Source organism: Haemorhous mexicanus, chromosome 9 (assembly GCF_027477595.1).
Source record: "Haemorhous mexicanus isolate bHaeMex1 chromosome 9, bHaeMex1.pri, whole genome shotgun sequence".
NCBI lineage: Eukaryota > Metazoa > Chordata > Aves > Passeriformes > Fringillidae > Haemorhous > Haemorhous mexicanus.
Window position 1 is genome coordinate 9,611,986 of NC_082349.1, and position 22,624 is coordinate 9,634,609.

The 22,624-nt window shown below is 40.5% G+C and overlaps 1 protein-coding gene across 1 annotated transcript in view; it reads left to right on the top strand.

Moving 5' to 3' along the window:
- The first annotated feature begins 59 nt into the window (after positions 1-59).
- Positions 60-22,624, top strand: part of GPBP1L1 (GC-rich promoter binding protein 1 like 1) — a 31,988-nt gene continuing 9,423 nt past the window's right edge. Inside the window, exons 1-7 of the mRNA XM_059853917.1 lie at positions 60-179; positions 14,476-15,358; positions 16,020-16,134; positions 16,420-16,549; positions 16,897-17,180; positions 19,932-20,004; positions 21,158-21,351. Coding sequence (XP_059709900.1) covers positions 16,075-16,134; positions 16,420-16,549; positions 16,897-17,180; positions 19,932-20,004; positions 21,158-21,351 — 741 coding nt within the window. The 5' untranslated portion in view covers positions 60-179; positions 14,476-15,358; positions 16,020-16,074. The remainder of the gene's footprint in view (positions 180-14,475; positions 15,359-16,019; positions 16,135-16,419; positions 16,550-16,896; positions 17,181-19,931; positions 20,005-21,157; positions 21,352-22,624) is intronic.

The following is a 22,624-nucleotide window of genomic DNA, read 5'->3' on the forward strand; positions in this document are numbered from 1 at the left end:
CCAGGGCGGGGGCAGGGAGGGGGAGCTGGGGGGCGTGTTCCTTCCGCGTGCTCGGCCCCGCCCCGCGCGCGCGCGGGCCCCGCCCCCTCCGGCCCCCGGCCGGGCAGGGCTGGGCGGCCATTTTGGGCAGAGCTTTGTTATGGTTGTGGGGCCGTCGGAGCCGCGCCAGGGCCCGCCCGGTGAGTGCGGCCCCCGCGCCGCCCCCTCCGCGCCCCCAGCGCCCCCCGCGCCCCCCGCGTCTTCACCCGGCCCCTGCCGCCCCCAGGCCCGCCCCGCCGCCCCCCGCGGCACCGCGGGCTCGGTGCGGCCCGGGAGCGGCCTCCCGCCAGGCCGGCCCCCCCCACCCCCCCCCCCGCGCTCGGTCCCGCGGCCGCGGCGGCTCCGGGGGGGGGTGCAGCGCGAGGTCCCCGCGGGCAGGGCCCGACCGGGGTGGGCGGCGGGGCCGGGGCTCTGCGGGTTATTGTTTCCTGTTCAGCCGGGAAGTTCGTAGCGCTGACACTGCCTGAGCTCCTGTCATGGGGCCGTCTGTGAGCGGGGCGGGGGGGGCGGGCCGGGGCGGCGGGTGAGTCCCGGGGGCCGGGCAGGGACGACCCCGCTGTAGGCTGGAAACGAAACCGGGCGGCCCGGCCGTTCCCCTTCGGCTCCTCCCGGGCCGCGCTTCCCGGCTGCCCCCGGCGGGAAGGGGCGGTCGGCGCCCGGCAGTGACACGTGGGCTGCGGGCAGCCGGGGCTCGGCTCGCTGTGCCCGCTGCCAGCGAGGGTGGGAAACTTGTCAGGTGCCGCTCGGTGTCTGCTCGTAGGGAAACAGCGCCCGGCCCCAGCGTGAGGCGGCTCTTTCGGGCGTCAAAGTTATTTCCGTGTGTCCGGTGTGTTTGATGCCCCCTTGGCCTAAGGTCTTGTGTGGTTTGACTTGAAGGGCTGGGGCTGGACTTGATCAGAACGCGCCTAGCGTTTCCAATATTCATTTAAGACTTTGAATTCAGTTCAGTTTAGTAACGAGCTGTTTTGGAACGATTTTAGAGCAGTCAGTAGGTGTCTGCACAAGTTACGAGTTTTTAAACAGCTTTAGAGGAACAGTAGCTATTTAAATTCTTACAAGTAATGGTGGAATGGTTTAAGAGTGTTGCTTAAAGATCTTTTTATATTAACATGACCAGGTAGGTCATCCTGCCTTTCCCCGCCTCTGAGCTGTGAGTGACACAAGCGTTAGTAATGTTGATAATACTCTGAAACGTTGCAAGTGCCTGAGCAAAGTGTGGAAATAGCAAAGAGGGGGAATGGAGATAACAGCTGAGATAATTGGAGTGCCATCAAAGCTGAGTTTACTGTAGAGTTGACATTGCTTCTATAAAAATGTTAGGTGGTTATGAAAAAAGCTTATGCAAATGTTAGTTCATGAATGAAGATGGCTGGTATTTCAGTGAAAGGTTCCCCTTAAAGCTTATCCATTTGGAGACCAGAATCTGAAACTTCCAGTTTCTGACTCAGGAAGGAAACAGGTGTAGAGCAGTGGTAGGAATAAATAAAATTCCCAGATTCTTAAAGCAGCTTTTCCTCTCGCACTCTTTCGCTTCATTTCTGGAGCAAAGTCCCTTTAAAAAGAACTTATTAAAAGTTTTGTATTTGGAATAGAAAGGCTTCAGGGGGTACTTCCTTATGGTGTTGGGGTTTTTTTTACAGCTGTTTGTAGGGAAGTGCAGCAGCCCTCTGCATTTTATATTCATCTGGTTTATAGCCTTAATCCTATATGACACAGAAGTTTCCATTGCAGATATCATACGAGGACCTAAAGTGAAAATATGCGGGGAACAGATGGCATTTAAAAAAAAACTGCAAATCCTGTTTTTTCTGCAGTGTCTCAGAAATATGAGGAGCAGAATGCAGATGTGAAATACAACAAATCAAATGGAAGTGCATACTTTCTGAATGTTAGGAAAAAAATCTTCACTTTGAGAATATTTACAGGGTATGGTCACCTTGTCTCACATATGTGACTGCTGCATGGTGTTACTGAATCTTGACATTCCTGTTTTAAATTAGGAAATTAAGTCACTACAGGTAAAATAATATTCTCTAGCATTTTCATTAAATGGAAACAGTATTTCAGGAGTTGTGGGATTCTTATTTTAATACAGAAAAATGCTGTGGTTAGATCTGTGAATTTCTTCAGGAGTGTGGGATGTCAGATAATGTAGTTCTTGTCTTTATAAAGTGAAGAAAAACCATTGGCTCAGGAGTTAAAGCTACCTTTCCCCCCCCAGTGTTACGAGTTGTTTGAAGTTAGTTGTGTAACTGCTGAATTGACTTAGCTGTGAAGTGTACTCCAGGGTGTGCTTTGTTTGTTTGTCTGTACGAAGAGATTTGGAAAAGGGCTGACTCTGTTCAGTAGAGCTGAAGCTTTAAAGCACCTCTCTCCTGCAGAGTGCTGGCTGTGCTTGCATGGACACAGCTTTTCCTCACAGCTCCATAGAAACCAGGGGTGACTGTTGCTCTAGCTTATCCACGGACAGGTCATACTTAGTGTTAATTTATTTGTAGAGACAGGAGGGGTTTAGTTTTGGTTCTGCAAATTCAGCAATGTAAGTAGACATTTTACTGTCACTTACGTAGTGACCAGGATGCCAACTAAATCATGTGTGGCTTTTGTTTCAGCAAGAGGAATTGAAGTCCATGTTCTCTTTGCTCGTCAGATTTGATGAAAAGCAGTGAAGTTGGCAAAAACATGGTTCTGCTCAGAATACTTCATGAAAGCCAGGATGGATGTTGTTTAACTTGTGTACTATAACTTTATATGTTCCTGTGAAAATGTGCCAAACTTTAATGAGTTACTGTATAGTCAGAAGATAAATCTATGGTTTTGGGAGTGGATTTAGGTAGAGATTGATAGTGGCTAAGTGTCCACTGCCCTGTACATGTATGTGCTAACACTGGGCAGACCTAGAAGTTCTAGGTTAGACAGGGCTGTGAGCGTGACAGTAAGCAGGGAGGAAAGCATTTTGGCTTAATTGATCATACATATTAGTGATCAGGCTGTATCACTCCAAACTGGAAATTCTTGATTGAAGTGTGCAACTCCTTCTCTAGCTGGTCTTTGAAAGTCAGAAGAATAATTTTCACACTTGATACTACTTAGACCTTTCTATTATTAAACAGCAAACAGTTTTGCAAAGTGTTGGTGTATGCAGTTCTATAATATGACTAATCTGAAATAGTTGCACTTCCAAGGTCTGGCTTAACAAAAATGCTTTGAACCAGTGCAGCCAAACATGACTGAGGTTTTCTGTAATAAATGATGCTCAGAAAGAAATATTTTACAGCATGTGACCTTGTGCCTCAGGGACTGTTGTACATTAGGGAGTTCGCCAGGAGCAACTGAAGTTCTAGGACTTACAGACATTCTAGCAAAAATGCCAGTGTTGATTTGTTTTCTCCTTGAATCTTGTGATCATTTCCAGTTCAGTGTTTTGCATAGTTTTATCCTCCACAATGGAAGGAGGATCACAGTTCTGTGGTGTGAGGTTAGTGGCACTTGATAAGAAAGTATGTGTATAATGTTGTCTAAATGTCCTTGGTTTTAAGAATCCCTCTTTTCAATACAGGAAGAAATTAGACATTTTAATTTAAGTTTTATTTTTGGTGTCTCTTCTAGGTTCTGGATATCTGTGTAACCCCCTCCCCACAGCGTATTTGCATATTTGTAACATACAGAGTATGTGGCAATGAGTGACACTCTCTTGGAATTTTGTCATCTTCAGTTTGTGATGAAAAATTAACTTGTAAATAAAGGACTGAGTCTGCCAGGGAGGTACACGGTATTATTCTGGGCACAGAAATTATTGGTGTTCACAGTGTTGCTGGTGAAGGTGTATGGTTAAGATTACAACAGGTCTCCAGCCTTTCAGCAGAGGGGAGTGTTTTGCCATTGTGTTACAATGCGTCATCCATCATCAAGGGATTAATCAGGACTCACGTGAGATGATCTGAAAAGACCTTTGATGTTAATCTTAAAGAAACTCAGCAAGGATCTCTCATCCTGAAAGTATTGAATGTGTTATGATCTTGACTGTTAGTTTGGAGAAACTGTCTTTCTTCTACTTTGAACTCCAGTTAAAAGTAGAGAAATGGGTTAATGATAACTTCAATGTCTTCGGGTTGACTGGGCCTTCTGGAATGTATCCTCTAGTGTTTAGGGAGCTGATAGCTCCTGGGGGTGGGAAAAGTTCCAGAATGCTGAAGAGTTGAGGAGCTTTATCCCTCTCAACATGTAGAAAAAAAGCAAGACTTGGGTATGTCCAAGGGAAGAGTGTTCTCATCAGGGAGTCTGTCCTGTGTCATGTACTTTTTGGTGGTTTCACTTCCCTATATTGCAATAATGTTCTTACTGAACACACAGATAATGTGATCCTAACAAATTCAATAAATGGTCTGAAAACAATAGCTTTGGATTCAGCCATTTTGGTGTAGATGGGTTCAAATTACTGTGTTTTGGTATATTGCCTACACAGACAAGTAGCAGCTGGTAGGGAAGCAGTTCTGTGGGGGAGTATCCTGGGGGTTGTAATAGTTCCTAAATTATCATGACTCAGCAGCATCACTGTCATGAAAATTCATTTGTCATACTGGAACATACAGAAGCATTTTAAATAAGGCAGTGAAGCAGTTTCTCCATTCTGCTGAGGAGGGGTAGGTCTTCAGCAGGAGCTATCTTGTTCAGTTTGGGATAATGGGATATTTTAGAAAGTTATGGCTGTGTAACAAGACTTGTAAAGAAAATAATGAAGTCTGAAAGAGAGAAACCATGATTAAGGATTGGGAAAAAAATGGATTGGTTAGCTCTCCAATGGTTTTATACATCATGTTTCATCAGACATAAGCAGGTGATAAAGCAGCTTTAAAAAGTTACCTGCAGGTATAACTGGGAGGCACTTCCAACATCCTGTCACTGCCTGTGAGCTGTCACACTTGGTAGGTGGGTCACATCAGTTTTTTCATCAATGATGCTTTGAACTTGAAAGCTTGATCTTTGCCAGTAAAATTTGACTGGTTGAGGGTGGGTTGTTTGTTTGGTTGTTTTTTTTTTTAAGAAAAAGCATGGCTATATTTGATCTCAGAATATGATAGTAGATCCTTTTTCTGCTGCCAAACAGTGCTGGGATACAGGGTGGTCTGTAGGACTTCCCCTAAAACAACAGCTTCTAAAGTTGCCTTTCAGTCAGGGAATACTCAAGTTTTGGTCTGAAGAAAATATTTATTAAAAGGTATCTGCCAGGAGAGTTTAGTCAGTTTTCCACATCCATCATGAATAAAACAAGCAGTTATGAGGTGAAATTGCAGCAGAATATGTTCAGGTGAGGCATTAGATGCAGGGACAGACTTTCAAGCCATAGGAATAACCAAAACAGATTGTAGGGATAAACTGGAGAATGCTGGTGTGCTAATCTGGTGTCATTTACACCTTCCAAACAAATATCCCAGTAGGGGTACATATAGCTGCATAATGAATTCCAGTCTGCTGATAACAAACTTGTTTCTCTGATACTTCATGAGACATTTTAGGATTAATTTTTGGACCTCTGCAAGCTGAAGATCACTGTACAAATTGGTGAAGCAGGGAGCATTGCTTAGTTGACTTTGAAAGATATCTGATGGATGAGGATAGAGCTAAATTCTTTTAAATCTCTGGAAAAGGTCCTTAACCATGCAGTGTATGAAGATTCCCCCCACCCACCCACCACAATGTTTTGCTTGTATTCCCTAATCTATAGTAGGACAGTGGGATAGAAGAATTACAGTGTTTTAGTCTTGGCCTGCATAGATTACCTGGAGAAGAACAGCACAATAATTCTCTTTGAGATCTAAAGACAAAGCCCAAACCAGCTGGACAACATTTTGTCCATAACTCCTTGCTTTATTTTAACTCAGTTTCATGGACTAGATCATAGAGACAACTCCAGGAAAACACTGTGAATGTGCAAAGAGGATATATGTCCCAGCTGCAGCAAATCATTAGATCACAGGACTAGAGATCACTTCCCCCCACTTTTTTTTAAGCCAAGACCAAACTATATGTGTGTGTGTGTGTGTGTGTATATATATATATATATATATATATATATATATATAAAATTTATATATATATATAATATATATATAATTTTTGCAATTTATTTTTTATGTATATGAGTTGTTTTAAACTTTGTTGTGTTCACTGATGTTTGTTAATACTTTCTCAATCAGAGAAAGTGCTGAAAATGTTAAACCAGTGCAATAAAAACCATTGCAGACAATGTAAACTTTACAAACTGTAATGCAGGTGTTGTACACATGCTGAAAAGTGCTGAGTGAACATGTCTTTGTCATGTCCTAGTTACAGACAAATAAATGTGGAGTTTGATCATATTGTCCTGGTCTTGATGTACAAGGGTTTGGAAATAATCCAGATGCAGGGAGGGGCAGAGGTATGAGCTGTCCCTCAGTCTTGGCAGGTTGTCTTTAGGGGAAGTACCTAGAACTGGAATGCACCTCCCTTCCCAGTTTATAGTACTGGTCTTGTAGGACCCAGGCAATGGTATTGAGGGTAAGAATTAGTCCAGTACTGGTTAGGAGAATGGTCTCTTATTTCTGAGTGTCCTCTGTTTTGTTGATTTTCAATTCTTCTTCCTCTTTGCAAATGACATGTCTTCTATTTGCTTATCCTTCATCTGGAATGCAGATCTGTACTTCCCTCTACTTGATTTGTAGTCTCTCTTGCCTTGACACAAATATTTTATAAATAGTCTGGTTGCATTTGAAGCTCTTTTCCATAGGAAATGTGTTTTTCTCCACTCCAAACAGAATATATTTAAATGTAAATGTGCTATAGTAGCAATAATAGCCCTGGTAAAATACTGATTTATAAAATACCCTTAGTGGAAAATACCTATCCCTTTTTTTTTTTTAAGGTGCTGGAGAACTACTTACTTAACTTCTGCTTAGGCTCCATCCACATTTCTGGAAGACAGGTAGGCAGGATGTATGCAGCATCCAGTGGGGATAAGCCAGTAATTACATATTTGCAATTCTTTCCTGATGATGGAGGACATTATCCTGGTGTGTGCTGCTGTGCAGTAGAACTGACTTTGTTCCTTAAGGCTTTGGGCAGACTGCACAGATGTGCTCTTCATTGCCCTTTCACTCATTCTGTCATGAGGGTTTGGGGACAAGAGTGGTACCTTAAAGGTATCCATGACAAGGTGCTGTGCTGTGCAAGCTTCTGGGCAGAACAGAGCCTTATCTTGACTTACTTGCAAAACGTCTGTAGATCAAAGTGCAGTACAAAATAGATGTTTGATTTTGTTCCTTAAAGAGATAAAAAGACCTTTGGATTTGATTAAAATAGTAGAAAACCTTCTGCAGATTTGAAATAGCTTATTTCATAAAATGCTACAGCTGTTCGAAAGTTCAGACCATTGTTCACATTTAAAGCCTAATACTATTTAAAATGTGTTTATTTGGTTTGTATCAGTAGTGTCAATAGATGCACTTGTTTGAGAGAGGTGTGCAGTCCCTGAAACCCTACTCCCTGCGGCAGGGTAGAGCAGTAAACAGGTTTTAATATTTCAGGTAAATACCACAGTTCTCTAACATAAACAGTACTAAGGACAGTTAAAGGGGCGCTGGAGGAAGTGGAATCTTCACAGGCACAGGATAGTGGCATGAGGGGATGACAGCATTGCCAGTGGCTGCACAGTATGAAACACCCAGGAATAATTGCTGGTAGGCATAATATCCAGAAAGTCTGTGCTCTCTTATTTTGTGCTTAGAAGTTGAACCTTTTAGATTTTGCATGTTTTAAATGGCTTGATCTTGGTATTCTTGCTGGTTTGAGGAGTGAACTCATGAAAACCCCTTGGAAGGGTTCATTTTTGATGTATCACACTTGCTGGCTGAGGGCCAGAGACTTATCATCTTACACAGGCTTCTGTACAGGTTCCCCAGATGCTGCCTTTTCCGAAATGTGCTTTGGGCTTTTGAGTTAAGTGCAACTTGCTTCCAAAGACAAGTTTGCTGACTTTTGTATGGTAACCTTGCTTGCAGAAACTTGGATCAACAGAAGCTTGAAGGGCAGGTATCATTCCATCAGTAGCATTTCTAAAGGCAGTATTTTTGTCAGTGGTGTTTTCTTGTTTGATGAAGAATCTTTTCTCAATCCTAGAAGTCACTTTTCTCTGTTACTTGGTTGTTACTCTTGTATGCCTGTGTATCTGTAATTGGTGTCAGAAAGGAAAAAAATAATCTCCTTACCCCCTGCCCTCGAGATCTCAGTATGTATTCACACGACCAGAGTGCTAAGGCTTTGTTCAGTATGTGGTTTTGTGGGAGTATGTGTTTGTCCAGAAGTTTTGAAGGAGGTAAGACTGGGTCAGCGTGACCTTGGAGAAGTGGAAAGTAAGTATGTGAAGGGACAGGTTGTTTGTGAAGCAGAGCTGTGTGAGATAGCAGTTGAAGGATTGTCAGTAGAGAAAAGGGGATTAGGACATAGATGTATGGACCTTTCTTAAACTATTTTCAGTTCATTTAAGTTTGTCATCTGGTTTGTATAAATGGTCAGGTATGTAACCATTGGTATGATTTTCCCCCACCCCTAGCATGTTACTCTGCATCATACTCTTTTGTATGGCAAAAGAGCATCATACTCTTTTGTATGGCCGAGCTTCTGGCATGTTTTCATCTTGGAATACAGATTTTTATAGTAGTGTTCTGTCTAGAATGCAAAACAGTTTTGATGACTCTGCAAGATAGATTAATTTGCTTTAAACTTGAAAAATAAGGTGTTAATCTCTCAGTAATAGCTGCTCTTCAGTAAAGCATTTAATATCTGTATCTGAGAAGATTTTAGTTTAGTACATGATTAACATTTTAATCCATCATTTAGTGTTCTAAAGTGGGCTCATATTTCTGTAATTCTAGAAAACCTGTTATGAGTGATGCTCTGCATTTTTAGATACTAGAGGTTTGGGTTTTTTCACAGCCAGATACCATTTAAACAACGTTTTTTGCAGGACTTTTAATTAATAGGGCTGTCCTTTATATTTGTGTAGTCATTTTGGAGGGCTGACTGTGGGATATAATGGGAAAAAACGAGTGATGATGGCATCTCTGGGATATAGTTCTTCTGGTTCCTGTAGCTCAGGTGTGTGAGCTGTGGCAGCTGTACGTGCCATTCTGGAACATCTGCATTTGTCCTCTCCAAAGGGAGCTGCGCCTCAGCTGTGCAGACACGGTGAAGGTGTGTCTAGACAATTGTATTCATGGAAGTGAAAGCAAAAGGAAAGTAATTTTTTTTCATATATACTTGATGTAGGTAAACTGGAAATGAATGATCTCAACTTGTGAAGATGTGGCTCATCAGTTGTTACTACAACTGAATGAGTTATGCTGCACTTGTCTTTTACAGTGAGGCCCAATAATGCATGCCAAGTTGAAGCAGAGTTTATAATTATGTTAGAAATTGAATTTGCTGGCACAGATTGCCCAGAGAAGTTGTGGATTCCTGGAAGTGAGCAACCTTGTCAAGTGGAAGGTGTCTCTGCTTGTGGCAGGGGGGCTGTAACTAGATGCTCTTTAACTCTGTGTGACCAAATATGATTATCTTAATGAAATGTTTATGTAAGACCAAGCCATGTTCTGTTTGGGTTTTTTTCAGAGTAGTGAGATTTCATGTGAGGCTTTTTGATATCCTTAAGGAAATCAGTAGCGTACTTTTGACTCTTCCAGAGTTGGACCCCAGGCTGTGGCTCCCTATTTCTGTGAATGTATTGGGTGAATTGGAGGTTCTTAGAAAGAGATATTTTAGTGAATACATATTGTAGTAATTCTTTATTTTAAAGTAACATACACTTATTCAGCAACGCTACTCCAAAAAGTAGCTAAGTGGAAAGTGGTCTGTTTTGAATGTTTGGGCATATCTGCTTGATTAAATAACTTTAAAAGAGCTTCACAGAAAGAAAACTGATGAGGGAAGTAAATTCTGTTCTGCTTTCTGCATCCATTAAACTGTTCACTAATGCTTCTGAATGCTTTTGCAACCCAGCTAACATCTGATCTTTAGGAATATTACTGAAATCCCCATTGACTTGGCTGGTTAGAAAAACAAATTTTTTATTTCTTTAAAGTAAACATGTTTTATTTAGAGTAATAGAGAGAAATGCAGTGAACTAAAATTGTGGCAGGGATAAACAGGTGTTGCCCATATGACCTTTTACAGCTGCTATTGACTGGATTGATAAATGTGTAATGAAGGGTAAAAGTTTACTTTTATGCTGGTTTTCTGCTAAAGGTTCTACATCTTTGTGATTTGCTGTTGCAGGAAAGGAGAAACTGAAGTAGAGGCTGCAGTTAATAGGATTCCTGGTAGACAGCAGTGCTGAAGGGAGCTGGGGATGTTTGCAGGGTACTGTGAAGCAGAAAAAGCACCCAGTTAGATGTGTCCATTTCAGAAATGTGCACTGCAGTACGTAATATGGACAAAGGTTGGAAGCCCTAGTTCCAGGTATTCCCCGAGAGGGGCTAGAACAGCAAGTCACGGCACAGCAGGCAGCCAGGAACTTACGGGAGACTGCTTCCCCTTGTGTTTTGAGCACCTCCTTGGTTCCCAGTGCCAGGTATATCTGAAAAGCTCAGCTTGAGACTTAAAGCTTTAGAAATTCTGGTTTAGAGATTAAGTCTGATCAAGTCTGTGTTAGGAGCAGAAATGAAAGTAAGCAGAAGGCTGAAAACAACCAGGCAACTCCATTCAACTGAGGTACAGCAAGAACTTTATGGAAGGGATATTGGAGAATGGGGGTTTGTCTCTGACTGCACATGTTTCTTACTGTGGTCTGTGTCTCTTTAAATTCAGTGTGGTTGTATGTTCCTTCTGTTTTCATGCCAGTTTTTAATACTTGTTTAGACAAATACACTATAAAATCTGGTCTAAAAGAACACCTGACAATTTTGTTTGACTCAGTGATAAATACCACTTTTACTTGCATGTAAAATGACACAGTGATATTTAGTTGTGAAACTTAGGCACTTAACAAGGGAAAAAATACTTTCGGATCAACAAAATCTTAAGAAAATAGGTGGCTATGAAGTAGCAGTTAAGACATTTTTAATGTTACATGTAAAAAGTGATATTATAAATTGTTAACAGTTCTAGTGAACCTTTAAAAATAAGTGAAACCCAGGTGCTAATACAGAGTTTAATTCTTTTTTGTACTTAGATTACTTACCAAAGACTTATCCATTTTGATGGGTAAAATAATATTTTGGGATAGCTGACAGGTTTTTTTTCTACACCAAAGCACATTAATGCAGATTTCATTGTTCTGAAAGGAGGTATGCCTTTAGAGAGCATTTCATTTAGTGATATTACAATTCTTTTCTCCTTTTCTGATTCTTATTACCAGAAATAATTCACATTTTGATTCATTTAAAAGGAAAGCGAGAATTAATTAGATTTGCATTGACAAGCACTTTTGTTTGCTTTTTTCCTGGAATTGGGAGTGTCTACTGATGATCTTTGTCCTTGTGTTTTCCATAGTGAAGCAGAGATCAGTTCGATTGAACTGGAAATGCAATGATAGAAGAACTGAGTAGTTGTCAAAGGTCATTTCAGTTCTGTGTAGTAATAGGGGAAAAAATGACTACGTTTGATATTAGGAATGCAGTTTTGCCACTGTATAAATGGGCCATACTCCCAAATCTTGAACATTTGATGCTGTTTTGGTGATGATGTACCTAAAGAATAGGGTAAATGCTAATAAGGATGATTAGAGGCATTCAGAAGACTTCCATGGATACTCTTAGTTTGGAAGAGGCATGACTTGATGAGTCTGTGTACCTTGGGTAAAATCCTGAATATCATGAAAAACTGAATAGAATGTGGTTGGGCACTTTGGTAGCACAAGAAAATATCCAGTTGAATTGAGGCTGGTTTTTTTTAATAACTCCAGGTTGACTTCTACATAAAGCACAAATAAACTGTGCCCACTCTCATTTGGGAGGCAAAAATGTATAAATGTGTCTGAAAACAAAGCAACTGAATGGATTTGCATAGAGCTCTGACTGGTATTGGTAATTGGTAATACAGACTCTGGCTTAAAAGTCTGAGTAAGTATCCTGGGAGTCCTGATGCTATTTGTTCTTGGTCTTGCACTTTTTTTCTCAAGAATTTATTACAGGTTGATGTCAGAGAGGGTAATGGAGAGATTTTGGGTCTTTCCCATTAGAATTTTGTGATGTTGCTCTCAGTAGAGTAGTAAGTTATGGAAGTGGTCTCAGGTAGGTTGCAGATGTGCTGTTGGACAGGATTCAGAGTGTGTGTGAGAAGGTGGCACATGGGCTAATCCTGGAGACCAAAGGGTTTCAGTGCTACTATAATTTACAGCACTTCATCTAACAAGGTTTTTGTTTTAGCAAAAAGTATTGCATTTAAATGTGGCATCTGTTGTTCTCTTTGTGCTGGGACATGCCCAGGAAGGCGATGACTGAAGAGTTGTGTATGTCCCTACTGAATTTTGGAGTCAGGTCTAGGCATTGTCCTAGGCTGTCTACTTGCATGTTAGGCACTTCTTAAGGAACTGCCCTGGTCACTCATACTAACAGTGATATCAAAATAGCAGCTTAGGAGACCCAAATCTCTGCAAGATCATCTATTCATTGGTGGTTGGAGTTTTAGAAAATGTTTCACCTTCACTTTGGTTGTGCTGAAATAGAAAGAGAAACTCACAGCACCACAAACTGTTGATATGCTTTTCCCTTGCCTTTTCCGAAGGTACTGGGAACCATTTTGGGAAAAGGAACCTGTGGTATTTTTATTTTGTGCTCAGACCTCGTTCTTACTTCAAAACTGCAGTTCTGTAATGTTAATTTATTTAGATACCTTAAATCCAGAGAACAGTTCTCTGTGGGCTTTCTTAGGTCCATTTTTCACATTGCTGTGAACCATTCTCAAGGTTCATTAAATCACCTTAGTAAATTTTTTAACTTCTATCAATAGCTTGACATAGCTTAATTGCTATACAGTTTGTTCTGAAAAGCATATTTATTCAGAAGGTAATGAATCTTGTTTAAATACAGTCAAGTGCATTGACTTTGTCCCTGTTTTATCTTCTACTTACTGCTCAGATGTTTGGTAGTAGACTTAAAAGGTCACATCTGAAGGAGTTCTGTACCTGTACAGAGTTGAGCAGGATGGGAAGTCTGTTCTGTCTGCAGCAGGTGTTCCATTATGTCCATTATGCACACTTTAATATAAAACCACATTTCTATAGATTAGAACTTTAGTTGTTTGCAGTGTGTGGCACTCAGTAGATTGTAGCACAGGGTGGGGTGCTCAGAAAGTTCCCAGGTCAATACTGTGTATGGCCATGAGCACTCGTTTTACGTTTTTATGTAACTTTTTCCTCATCTTGGCTGGTGGTTTATATGCGTTCTGAGGCTGCTTGTTCTTACTTTGTCTGCAGAAATGTGATTGTGGCTCAGAGCTTAGGTGCAGAAGTGTTTCCATCTTTCCAAACTCCTCTATACAACAGTAACATCTAGTTCCAGAAAGGAAAAAATAAAATAATAAAAATTAATGGGTTTATTAGAGGGGTGACCCAGAGGATATAAGATGGTGATTATTTTACTGTTCCGCAGGGTGTGTTTATCTTGAGCCTTGATCAAAATCACCTTTAAAACTTTTTTTAAAAATGAAGAATGACATAACATACACAGTGAAAATCAGAACTGATCAAAGAATGGAACCGTATCCAAACAAAGAAAACAAACTTGGATAAATCAAATATAAAAGCATAATAAGGCACACCTAAAGGCATCCTATGAAACAACTAATGGCATCAAAACAGTAATAAAACTTGTCAGTTGTTTTAGGATCACTAAACTATCTCTTTGCTTCTGATTAGGTAGGATGGTTCGAGAAAAAAGGTCATAGCAGAGTAACTCAGGTTTTGGTGTTGATGGTGGTATTTTCCATGGAGAAGTTCATGGAATACTGTTTGTATTACTGTCATCATCCTCTTGAGAGGCGACTCTGGCTGTACTGGAGCAGGTTAAGAATGATGTGGGCATGTAGAGATGAGGCATTTAGAATGGCCAGGCCAACCTGCAGCCCCAAGTCTCATTATTTGAGCAGCAGGTTTTAAAATTGCTGTGAAGTCTGGAATTGCTTTCATTAGCTGCATGCAGTTTCTCCAGTCTTCCCTTTATTCCGATTTTGTTTTGTTGCCCTTTTGTGGACTAAATCTGGGAAGTGATCATTTAAAAGTACAAATGCCCTTTTCAGGGACTCTTTTTTAATTAGACTATTTCAGGTTTTGTTTTGATTGGAGATCAAATAGCTTTTGGCACTTGCACTATAGTTGCTCAATTTCCTTTTCTGTTCTTCTCTTTAGTCATACTTTGTCGTGTTTATGCCACTTGTATTGATGGAGTTGTGTTTGGTTTTTTACAGTGACGACAGTTCCTGTCTCACCTCTTTGATGGAAGAGGACTATGACCCAGAAGTGAACTCTTCACTGTAGAACAAGAAGCTCTTGTGGATTAATTGTGTCCCTTTAAAAGCAGCGCCCAGTCTACAAAAAATAGAGTAGAAGAGATTATTTTTGGACCTGGCTTTTTTTTGTTCATGTGACCTATGTTTCAGCATGTAAATGGTGAAAAACAGGGAGAACATTTGTGCCTGCTTCTGAGCTTTATATCAAGTAGTGCTTAGCTCTGTGGAGCATTAGCCAAGTTACGTGAAGACTAGAGTATATCCTAACTTTCATTTTTTAAAATATTTTACCTTTTTTTAGCAGATGTATGCGATAAAAATGAAATTTATATTTTAAGAGCACTTGGGCAGATGCATCTTGTTTAGATCTCAGCATTTAGGGCAAACATTTTTATGTAACATCTTTTTTCCTGAGTGTTTAGGTTGATCTGCTGCAGATCATGAACTGTCCAGCAGCCTTGAGTGTATCTGTTCAGTATTGACCATGATGTTGCTCTGAGTGTTGTCATGCAGACTTGACAAACCTTTTTGTAATGTAAAGGCTGATTTCTGTACTACCACGACCAGAGGAAATTTAATGAGGTGAACGTGGGCGTGGCTTTTTAAAATATAAATTACCTTCTTAGGTATCTTTTTTTTGTAGTGAGAGTGCAAAGAGAGGGTAAAATGAGCAGCTGAGGGGGTGAAGGGCGCAGTTGGCACGAAGTGCGGCCTCTCGTGCTCTGCTTCAGACGCACTATTGCCACAAGGCTGGCCTTCCAGAACTCTGGAGAAGGAAGGAACCCAGAGGTCACTGAAGCACACAAACTGAGGACATTGGACTGCAGAGGCCAAACTCAGGGTGAGTGCTCATATGTATTTACTACTTTGCTTATACTGTGTTGACTTGTTTCTAGGTAAATTAAAGTTGAAAAATAAAGCAAAATGGTGAATTGGAGAACTTTCCACAAAAAAAGGTGGAATTCAGCTATACGGCGCAATAGTGAAATGTTCATCATTTTGAGCAGTAAAAATGGCTTTGATACATTGGAAAGAACATAGGGGTGCAGGAGCTGGCATACGGTTGTCTTTCAGGTCTGATCTGCTTTGAATATCTCTTAACATCACCAGTTGGTCATATTTGATTTACAGCCCCCAGAATAAAACATGCAGACTGTGAGGCAATGAAGGATTGTACCCCAAATTCTCTCATGTCTTGATTTTTACATCTGCCTTGTGTAGCTTTTTTATGCCATTGGTTCTGTTTTCTTCCCCCTCCACACCCATTCTGTCATGAACCTCATGGGTGTGTTAATTGTAAACAGGAAGTAACTGGGACTGTTGAATTTCTTACCTGTTTCAGTCAGAGGAACAAAGTCAGCAGGAGAGAAAAATGCTCAAGTATAATACAAAAAACTTCAGCATTTTACCCCTCCTATTTATATGGGCAAAATATTGAGAGATAAATTGTATTATTATTTCACTTTGAATAAGATGACAGGGAATGTTCTTCTCATTTACAGAGCCTGGCCATGAGGTTTGATGCCTCATTTTATTGAAGGGAGACACTGGACCTAAATGGCGCAGCATGACTTTGTTCCTGCCTGGCTTAACTTCTCAACACCACAGTCAACCAAGGTAACAGTAATACAGATCAGCTCCTTTCACAGCTCTGGCCACGGGTAAGACCAGTTTGTTGGTTTCTCTGTGATTCTGTGTGAGACAGGTGGATTTATGAGCCATTCTGATCAGATCCAGGCTCGTTGCTGGCTAGTCAATGCAGTTATGGATGCTGTATTGAAAACTGATACAGGAATGTGGGGGTTGGTGGTTTTTTCAGTTAGCCACATGTCACTGCTGGGCTGACAGGCTCCTGGAGAGCCCAAATGATTGCTTCATTACATGACTTTTTACTTTCTGCAGTCCCCTGCAGCCACCTTTGAGAAACATGGAGAGCATCTTCCTAGGGGAGAGGGCCGCTTTGGCGTGAGCCGCAGGAGACACAACTCTTCCGATGGATTTTTCAATAATGGGCCCCTCCGGACTGCGGGAGGTAAGAAGGATCAGAATGCAGCCTGAGAGCAAACAGTTTGAAATATTCTACAGAATGAGGAATTCAGCAGAATAGAAACATTTTCCCAAACTGTACCTTTTCAAAGCATCCTATGAGGAAGTTGTGCTATTCTCCTCTGCAATGTGCTCAGGCCTTAAGAGGTTTTTATGTATGTGCATTGTGTAGCTTGAGTTGTTTTCTGATATAATCACACAGTACTTAATAAGTTCAGCTCAGCAGTTCCTTAGTGAGTACTGGCTGAACAACAAGAAAAACAACCTGATACTTCCAGTATTCTGCATACTGTGTTGATTTTTTAATTTGCATCCTTATCTCCTTTTGTTTAGACTGCTGGCATCAGCCGTCCCTTCTCCGCCATGATTCTGTAGATTCTGGTGTTTCTAAAGGAGCTCATGTTGGGCTTTCTGGCAGTCAGCCTGGCTGGCATGGTCCCTCACGGGGCCATGATGGTGTGAGCCAGCGTGGAGGAGGAGGAACTGGAGTTCATCGCCACTGGAATGGCAACTTCCATTCTCGGAAAAGTTCCGCCTTTCAAGAAAAGCTGCCTGTTGAATCTAGGGAAGAGAAGAAGGAAGATAAAGAGCATTTGCAGTTTGAGGAGGAAGACTTTGTAAGTGTGTAGCTTCTCACTAGAAGTGGAAGGTGTGAGAAATGGCTTTTCAGATCTCGTTTGCATTAGCATTGATAGGTGGTGAGGATCTAGAATTGCATTCCATTCCATGTTTGAGACACAACAAATTTAACAAAACTATTCCGGCACTGATAGGATGCTGATTGGTACCCAGAGCTCTCAGGACTTGAAGACCTGTTGGATTATGGGTTTTGGCTTTTATTTTTTGCCAAATGGTTATTGTGAACTGAAGACATTGTAACATTCAAGCCAGGTCTTCAGTGAAACCCATAAGGTGACAGAGGAAGAGTAGTTGTATTGACTTTGTGGCTTTGCTTACAAAGCCTTTTTTTTGCTCCTAGAAATACATCTGTTCAGTTTATCTCCAGCCTGCCTGCTTCAGTCTTCCTGTCTCCTTCACTCTGATACATGTTGGTGTTTGTGATAACCTTCCCAAGCTTGTTCATGACATGCTCAGACTTTAGCCACCATCTGCCTTGAATCTTCTGGAACAGTATTATCAGAGATGATTTCCTCTCTCTCTGTTAATCTGTGGATCAGGGTTTCTTGAGCCATTTCTTCCATCAACATCTCCAATTGACCAGTTTTCTTCTTATTCAGCATTTTGATTCATGTGGTATTATCAGTATGATAGTCTCTTACATCCTAGCTCTATTTTTACTGGAATATCTTTAGTTTTTCAAACTTTATCAAACAGTTCTTGGACTTACAGCTTTCGTCTTACCATGTGCCTTCCTTAATGCTAATGCTTTGAGAGATGTGCACCTTTTATGCTTTCTCTTTTCAATTTAATTCTATTTCTCCTGACCTCTGAAGAGTGTTATATTATTAGACCATATGTTTTTCTTTCTGCATCTGTGGATGTCTCTAGGCTCTTCTTGACCAGTGCAATGAGAATATCCTTTGTAAGGTTCTGGTAGCTCTGTCCCTTCCCCTAATGCAGTTCCTCTGTCTTCATCTTCAGTGCTAAAGCCTTTGCTGCCTCCTGTCATGAGAGGTTCTGGTGATACTGTGCACACTTGTGTATATCATCATCATGAGGTTTTTGCTGTCTTATTCAGCATTTGTATCTGGAAGGCTGTTCACAGCTAAAATTGTTGTGGCAGTTTGATGGCTTCTGCTCAGGAATTTACGAGTCAGAGTGAAGTACTTGAATACCCACAGCTGCTTCAGGCCAAAATCCAGAGCCTACACTTAAATTGCCACAGGAGGTAGTTTGATTTAAGCTGCTGGATTCTTTTCAGTGAAGGGCCTGGGAAGTGATTGCATGCTCTTGTTCAGCTGCGGCTGCTTGGAGCAAGAGCCTGCATCACAGAGTGGTTAACAGCTGGAGAGTGGGAATAAAGCTTGTGTGTGGATTTCTACTAGCTGATTTCTCAAGAATATTGTAATTCAGTCCTTCTATAAGCCTGTTGGTTTTGGTTTTTTTTGACTGTCAGAAGTCTGTTGAAATCAGAAATATTGCAATGATTGCAAGTGTGCAATCTCTTGTTATCTGTCTTGGTCTAAATCTTTCTTCCACATACTTCATTCTCCTCTTCAGTGCCTTGATGAGTGCCTTCCCCAACTACATGGCTGTTTCTTCTCTAATTACTTCCCTCATTTTGAAGATGATAATACCACACACTGGCTAGCAGCAAGCTTTGTTTAGTAACTCCTGTACTGTCTCTGCCATAGTGGTGAAACTGATGTATGCTGTGGTTAAGTGTGTGGCTGTTAGGCCTGCGTGGCTGACAACACTTTTCCTGAGAGGTCTGCACAGCAGGCTGTCTTAAGTGTGAGCACCCCTGCTATAAAACTGACCTGTAACTAAAAATTGAAACACTTAAACAGAGGAGTTTCTGGAGACTGAGGCAGAAATTTATGCTATGGTGTGACATTTTTTCCTTACTCTTACAGAACAGAAATACCTACTATTTCAGATGCTCACTATTAGAGAGTTATGCTGTCACCATAGTAACTGACATATGAGGAATTCATTAAAAAGAGGAAAAAGATGGCTGTATTTTGAACTGAGGTTATTTGGGACAGGGGAAGAGGAGTAGCTAATCAAGAACATCTGTCATTTGAGTGCTTAGATTTTCTTCACTCTGCTTTGAGCTTGGACATGTCTGTAGTTGTTTCACCAAGTTGAATTCTGAAACCGAATCTCATGTAAGTGTGCAGAGAGCACTGAGTCTGCGTGCACTCTTGTCCTAAAAAGTGGACTCTGAGGTTTGATACAAATTTAAATGTAGCCCTTTTTTTGTTCGTAAATATATTCCTTTGCATTGTGAATCTAGTATTGCTTTGGGGTGTTTTTTTTAATTGGCTTATGCATAATCATTGCATTAAAATACTTTTGAAATAAGGATAGATTATTCATTTACTAATGATGTGGATTCTATTTTATTTTTTGAGCTGCTGATCAAATTACCTAATTTTTTAATACATGTACTGGTTGGTAGAATCTACTTAATTATAGTAGAAGACTAGAGGAGTTATCCTGAACCCTCTGGTAGTTCCATTGGAAATACAGCAGAAACCAAGCAGGCAAACTTGATTTTCTGATGTCTTGTGGCAAAGTACTCTCTTCCACTTCAGCTGCTGTTCAGAGAAATCTACCCATCCTCTGGGTTCTTGGAAACAAAATGTTAATACTGATTTTTTTTTTTTTTTTTTTTTTTTTTTTTTTTTTTTTTTGGTCATATGTGATACAACAATATATTCATTTACATTGTCTTTTTGCAGCCATCTTTGAATCCAGAAGCTGGAAGACAGAACAACCAGAACAAACCTTTAGGGACACCTTCTGGAGTATGGGGTAGGTAAAGGTCACTGTACACAATGCTGATGATGGAGCAGAAAGTTGTAACCGGTGTTCAAATGCTGGGTTTTCACTCAAAAATATTTTAAAGATTTGAGTGAAGCAGACAGTTTGCTGCTTTCTGTCCTTTGCTGTTTTCCTCCCACAGTCTTCCCTAATCTCTTGGCCCTTTTGTCTGTTTGAAACTGTGCTTGTATTGTCATAAAAAAACAGCCAGTGGCAGTAATGTCACTGCTCTGTGTTCGCTTCCTGTCATGCAGTTACGGTTTCACACAGACATCACTTGAAGGGCAGAGCAGATTGGAGTGAACTAGACATTAGTTCCTGACTTGGGATCTTCATAGTGGAAATACAGCAAAGCTGTCATAGTTCTGTGGTTTTGAGTTTAGTTGATTTTTTTTAAACTCAGAACAGCCTTGCTTTTGATCCTGATGTATTCTGTGAATCCATGCCTTTAAAAAAAAAGTGAAACAAGGTACCAGTTCTAGTAGTTAAACACAGATTTGTTAATAACTAGTTGGATTAGATACTGTAAATAGTACAAATGCAAAAGAAACTCAAAAACACTTCTTGCAATACTGTTGGGTTGTATTCTTTTGTATTGGTCTGTATTTTTTTCTGTTCTATTCTTCAGGTAGCTGTTGTTCTTCTCAAAACCTAATGACAGCATTTATAGGGCTTTTATCTGTTTATACTATGAGTATTTTTTAATTGTTATGCTCCTGGAAATGTGTTTATTTGGCCTAAGAAGCATTAACTGTTCTTGTTTGTAAAAGCAGTGTGTCTTTTGAGGTACAGGTTGTGTAAATATTTTTGCTGTGTTAGTGACCTAATAAAGCTGATCCATGGTTGCTCAAAAAAATGCTCATACCTGTTCTGATTTCTGTAGAATGGTGCAAGGCTGTTAACTGATGTCACTGTAGGTTTTTCCTTTCAGCATCAAGGGAGCTGTTTTGTTTAAATTAGAAAAGATTGTGTTTAGATATCCACATCAAGTATCTTCTCTCAGAGCTGAAACGAAAGAGCAGCTGATGGTCTCAGAATCAGATGTGCAGTGTCTAAGATGGAAAGGGAGGAACTGGACCAGTGTACTGAAGCTGTTCTGAAACTGAATATTTGTATTTCATAATCTCTTGTTCTGTTTTTACAGAAAACCCCCCTAGTGCCAAGCAACCTACCAAGATGCTGGTCATCAAAAAGGTTTCAAAAGAGGATCCTTCCGCCGCCTTCTCAGCTGCATTTACATCACCTGTTTCTCACCTGGCAAATGGCAACAAAGCCACCACCATTGTCCCAAGTGTCTACAAAAATCTGGTTCCTAAACCTGCAGCTCCTCCTTCCAAGGTACAGAGGGTTCCAACCGAATTAGTGAACTGCAGATCAAAGGAATCAACCCCCGAACAAGTAGCAGGAGTTGGAATCCAGTAGTTTCTGGGCAGTGGCTTTTACAGTAGAGATCTATTTACTACTAAGGTTGTTGTTCTCTGTTAAAATGCCTTTGGGTTTGTCCATAGGGAGAGCTAACCTCTGACTGACTACACTGCTGTCTATTTGAATGGGTGTGTCCTCATGCATGAGACAAACCCTTATCTTAATAGGACAAAACGAGCACTGCTGGAGAGGTGGAATGTGTGCTGCTATGTGCTTGAGCTGTTCACATGACTACCTTGAAAAATCTTTATTGGGTTGCAATACTTTGATGTGTCCAGAACAATAGAGGCTAAGATCAGATTAGATTGTAACATCCTGCAATTCAGGTGTAATTTAGTTGAGCCTTAAAAACAATCTGGAAAAGCCATGGAGTTTGTGCTATAGTTCTTTTACTGAAGGAAATACAGTTGTGCTAAAAAAAAAAAACAACAAGTATTTTTTTTCCTTAGTTCTAGGCTTAGTCTTGCCCATTTTTTCAGAGAACAGCATGTATATATGCATTAGAAATTTTGAAGAATTAATTGGGAAAGTATTTAAAAAGCTAAAAAAAAATGTTAGCTGGGTTATTCTTTAAAGAGATGTCCAAATACTTTGAGTTCTAAAATGTATTAATTACTAATGCTGGCTGCAGCATTCCAACAAAATCTTTCCTGTGATTACAGTAGAAAATTCTTAATACACTTGAAAGATAAAAGCAAAATAAGAGACTCGCAGCTTCTTTTTGTAAGAAAGCAAGTTTAGAGCTTTCCCTTTTTTAAATTTTTGTTAATTCAGGTTAAATCTGCCAGCTACAGAAAAAATTGTAGTGGTTAAAATTATCAAATAATCTTGTCTAAACACTTAATTTGACAGCTGATCTACTTCTTGGTGAGATAGGATAAATTGACCCATTAGAAAGGATGTTTATAAGGAGTTTTTCATTCCACACACAGTTTTCAGTCCATATATATTCTTGTTTAGAATAGGTAAACAAAATGCAGCTTCTAATGAGTAGGGAGCTTCTTCTGGCTTTTAGTTTTGCTTTTACAGCTTGATATTGATACATGTGTAGATACAGCCAGACCTGGGTTTAGTCTGGATGTTTTGTGTGTTCTTTGAGACAAAAGACCAGAGATACAGTTTCTGACCAGACTGTTGGATTGTCTCTGGCTTCAAAGTAAACAGAATTCTAGTGAATCACAATGCA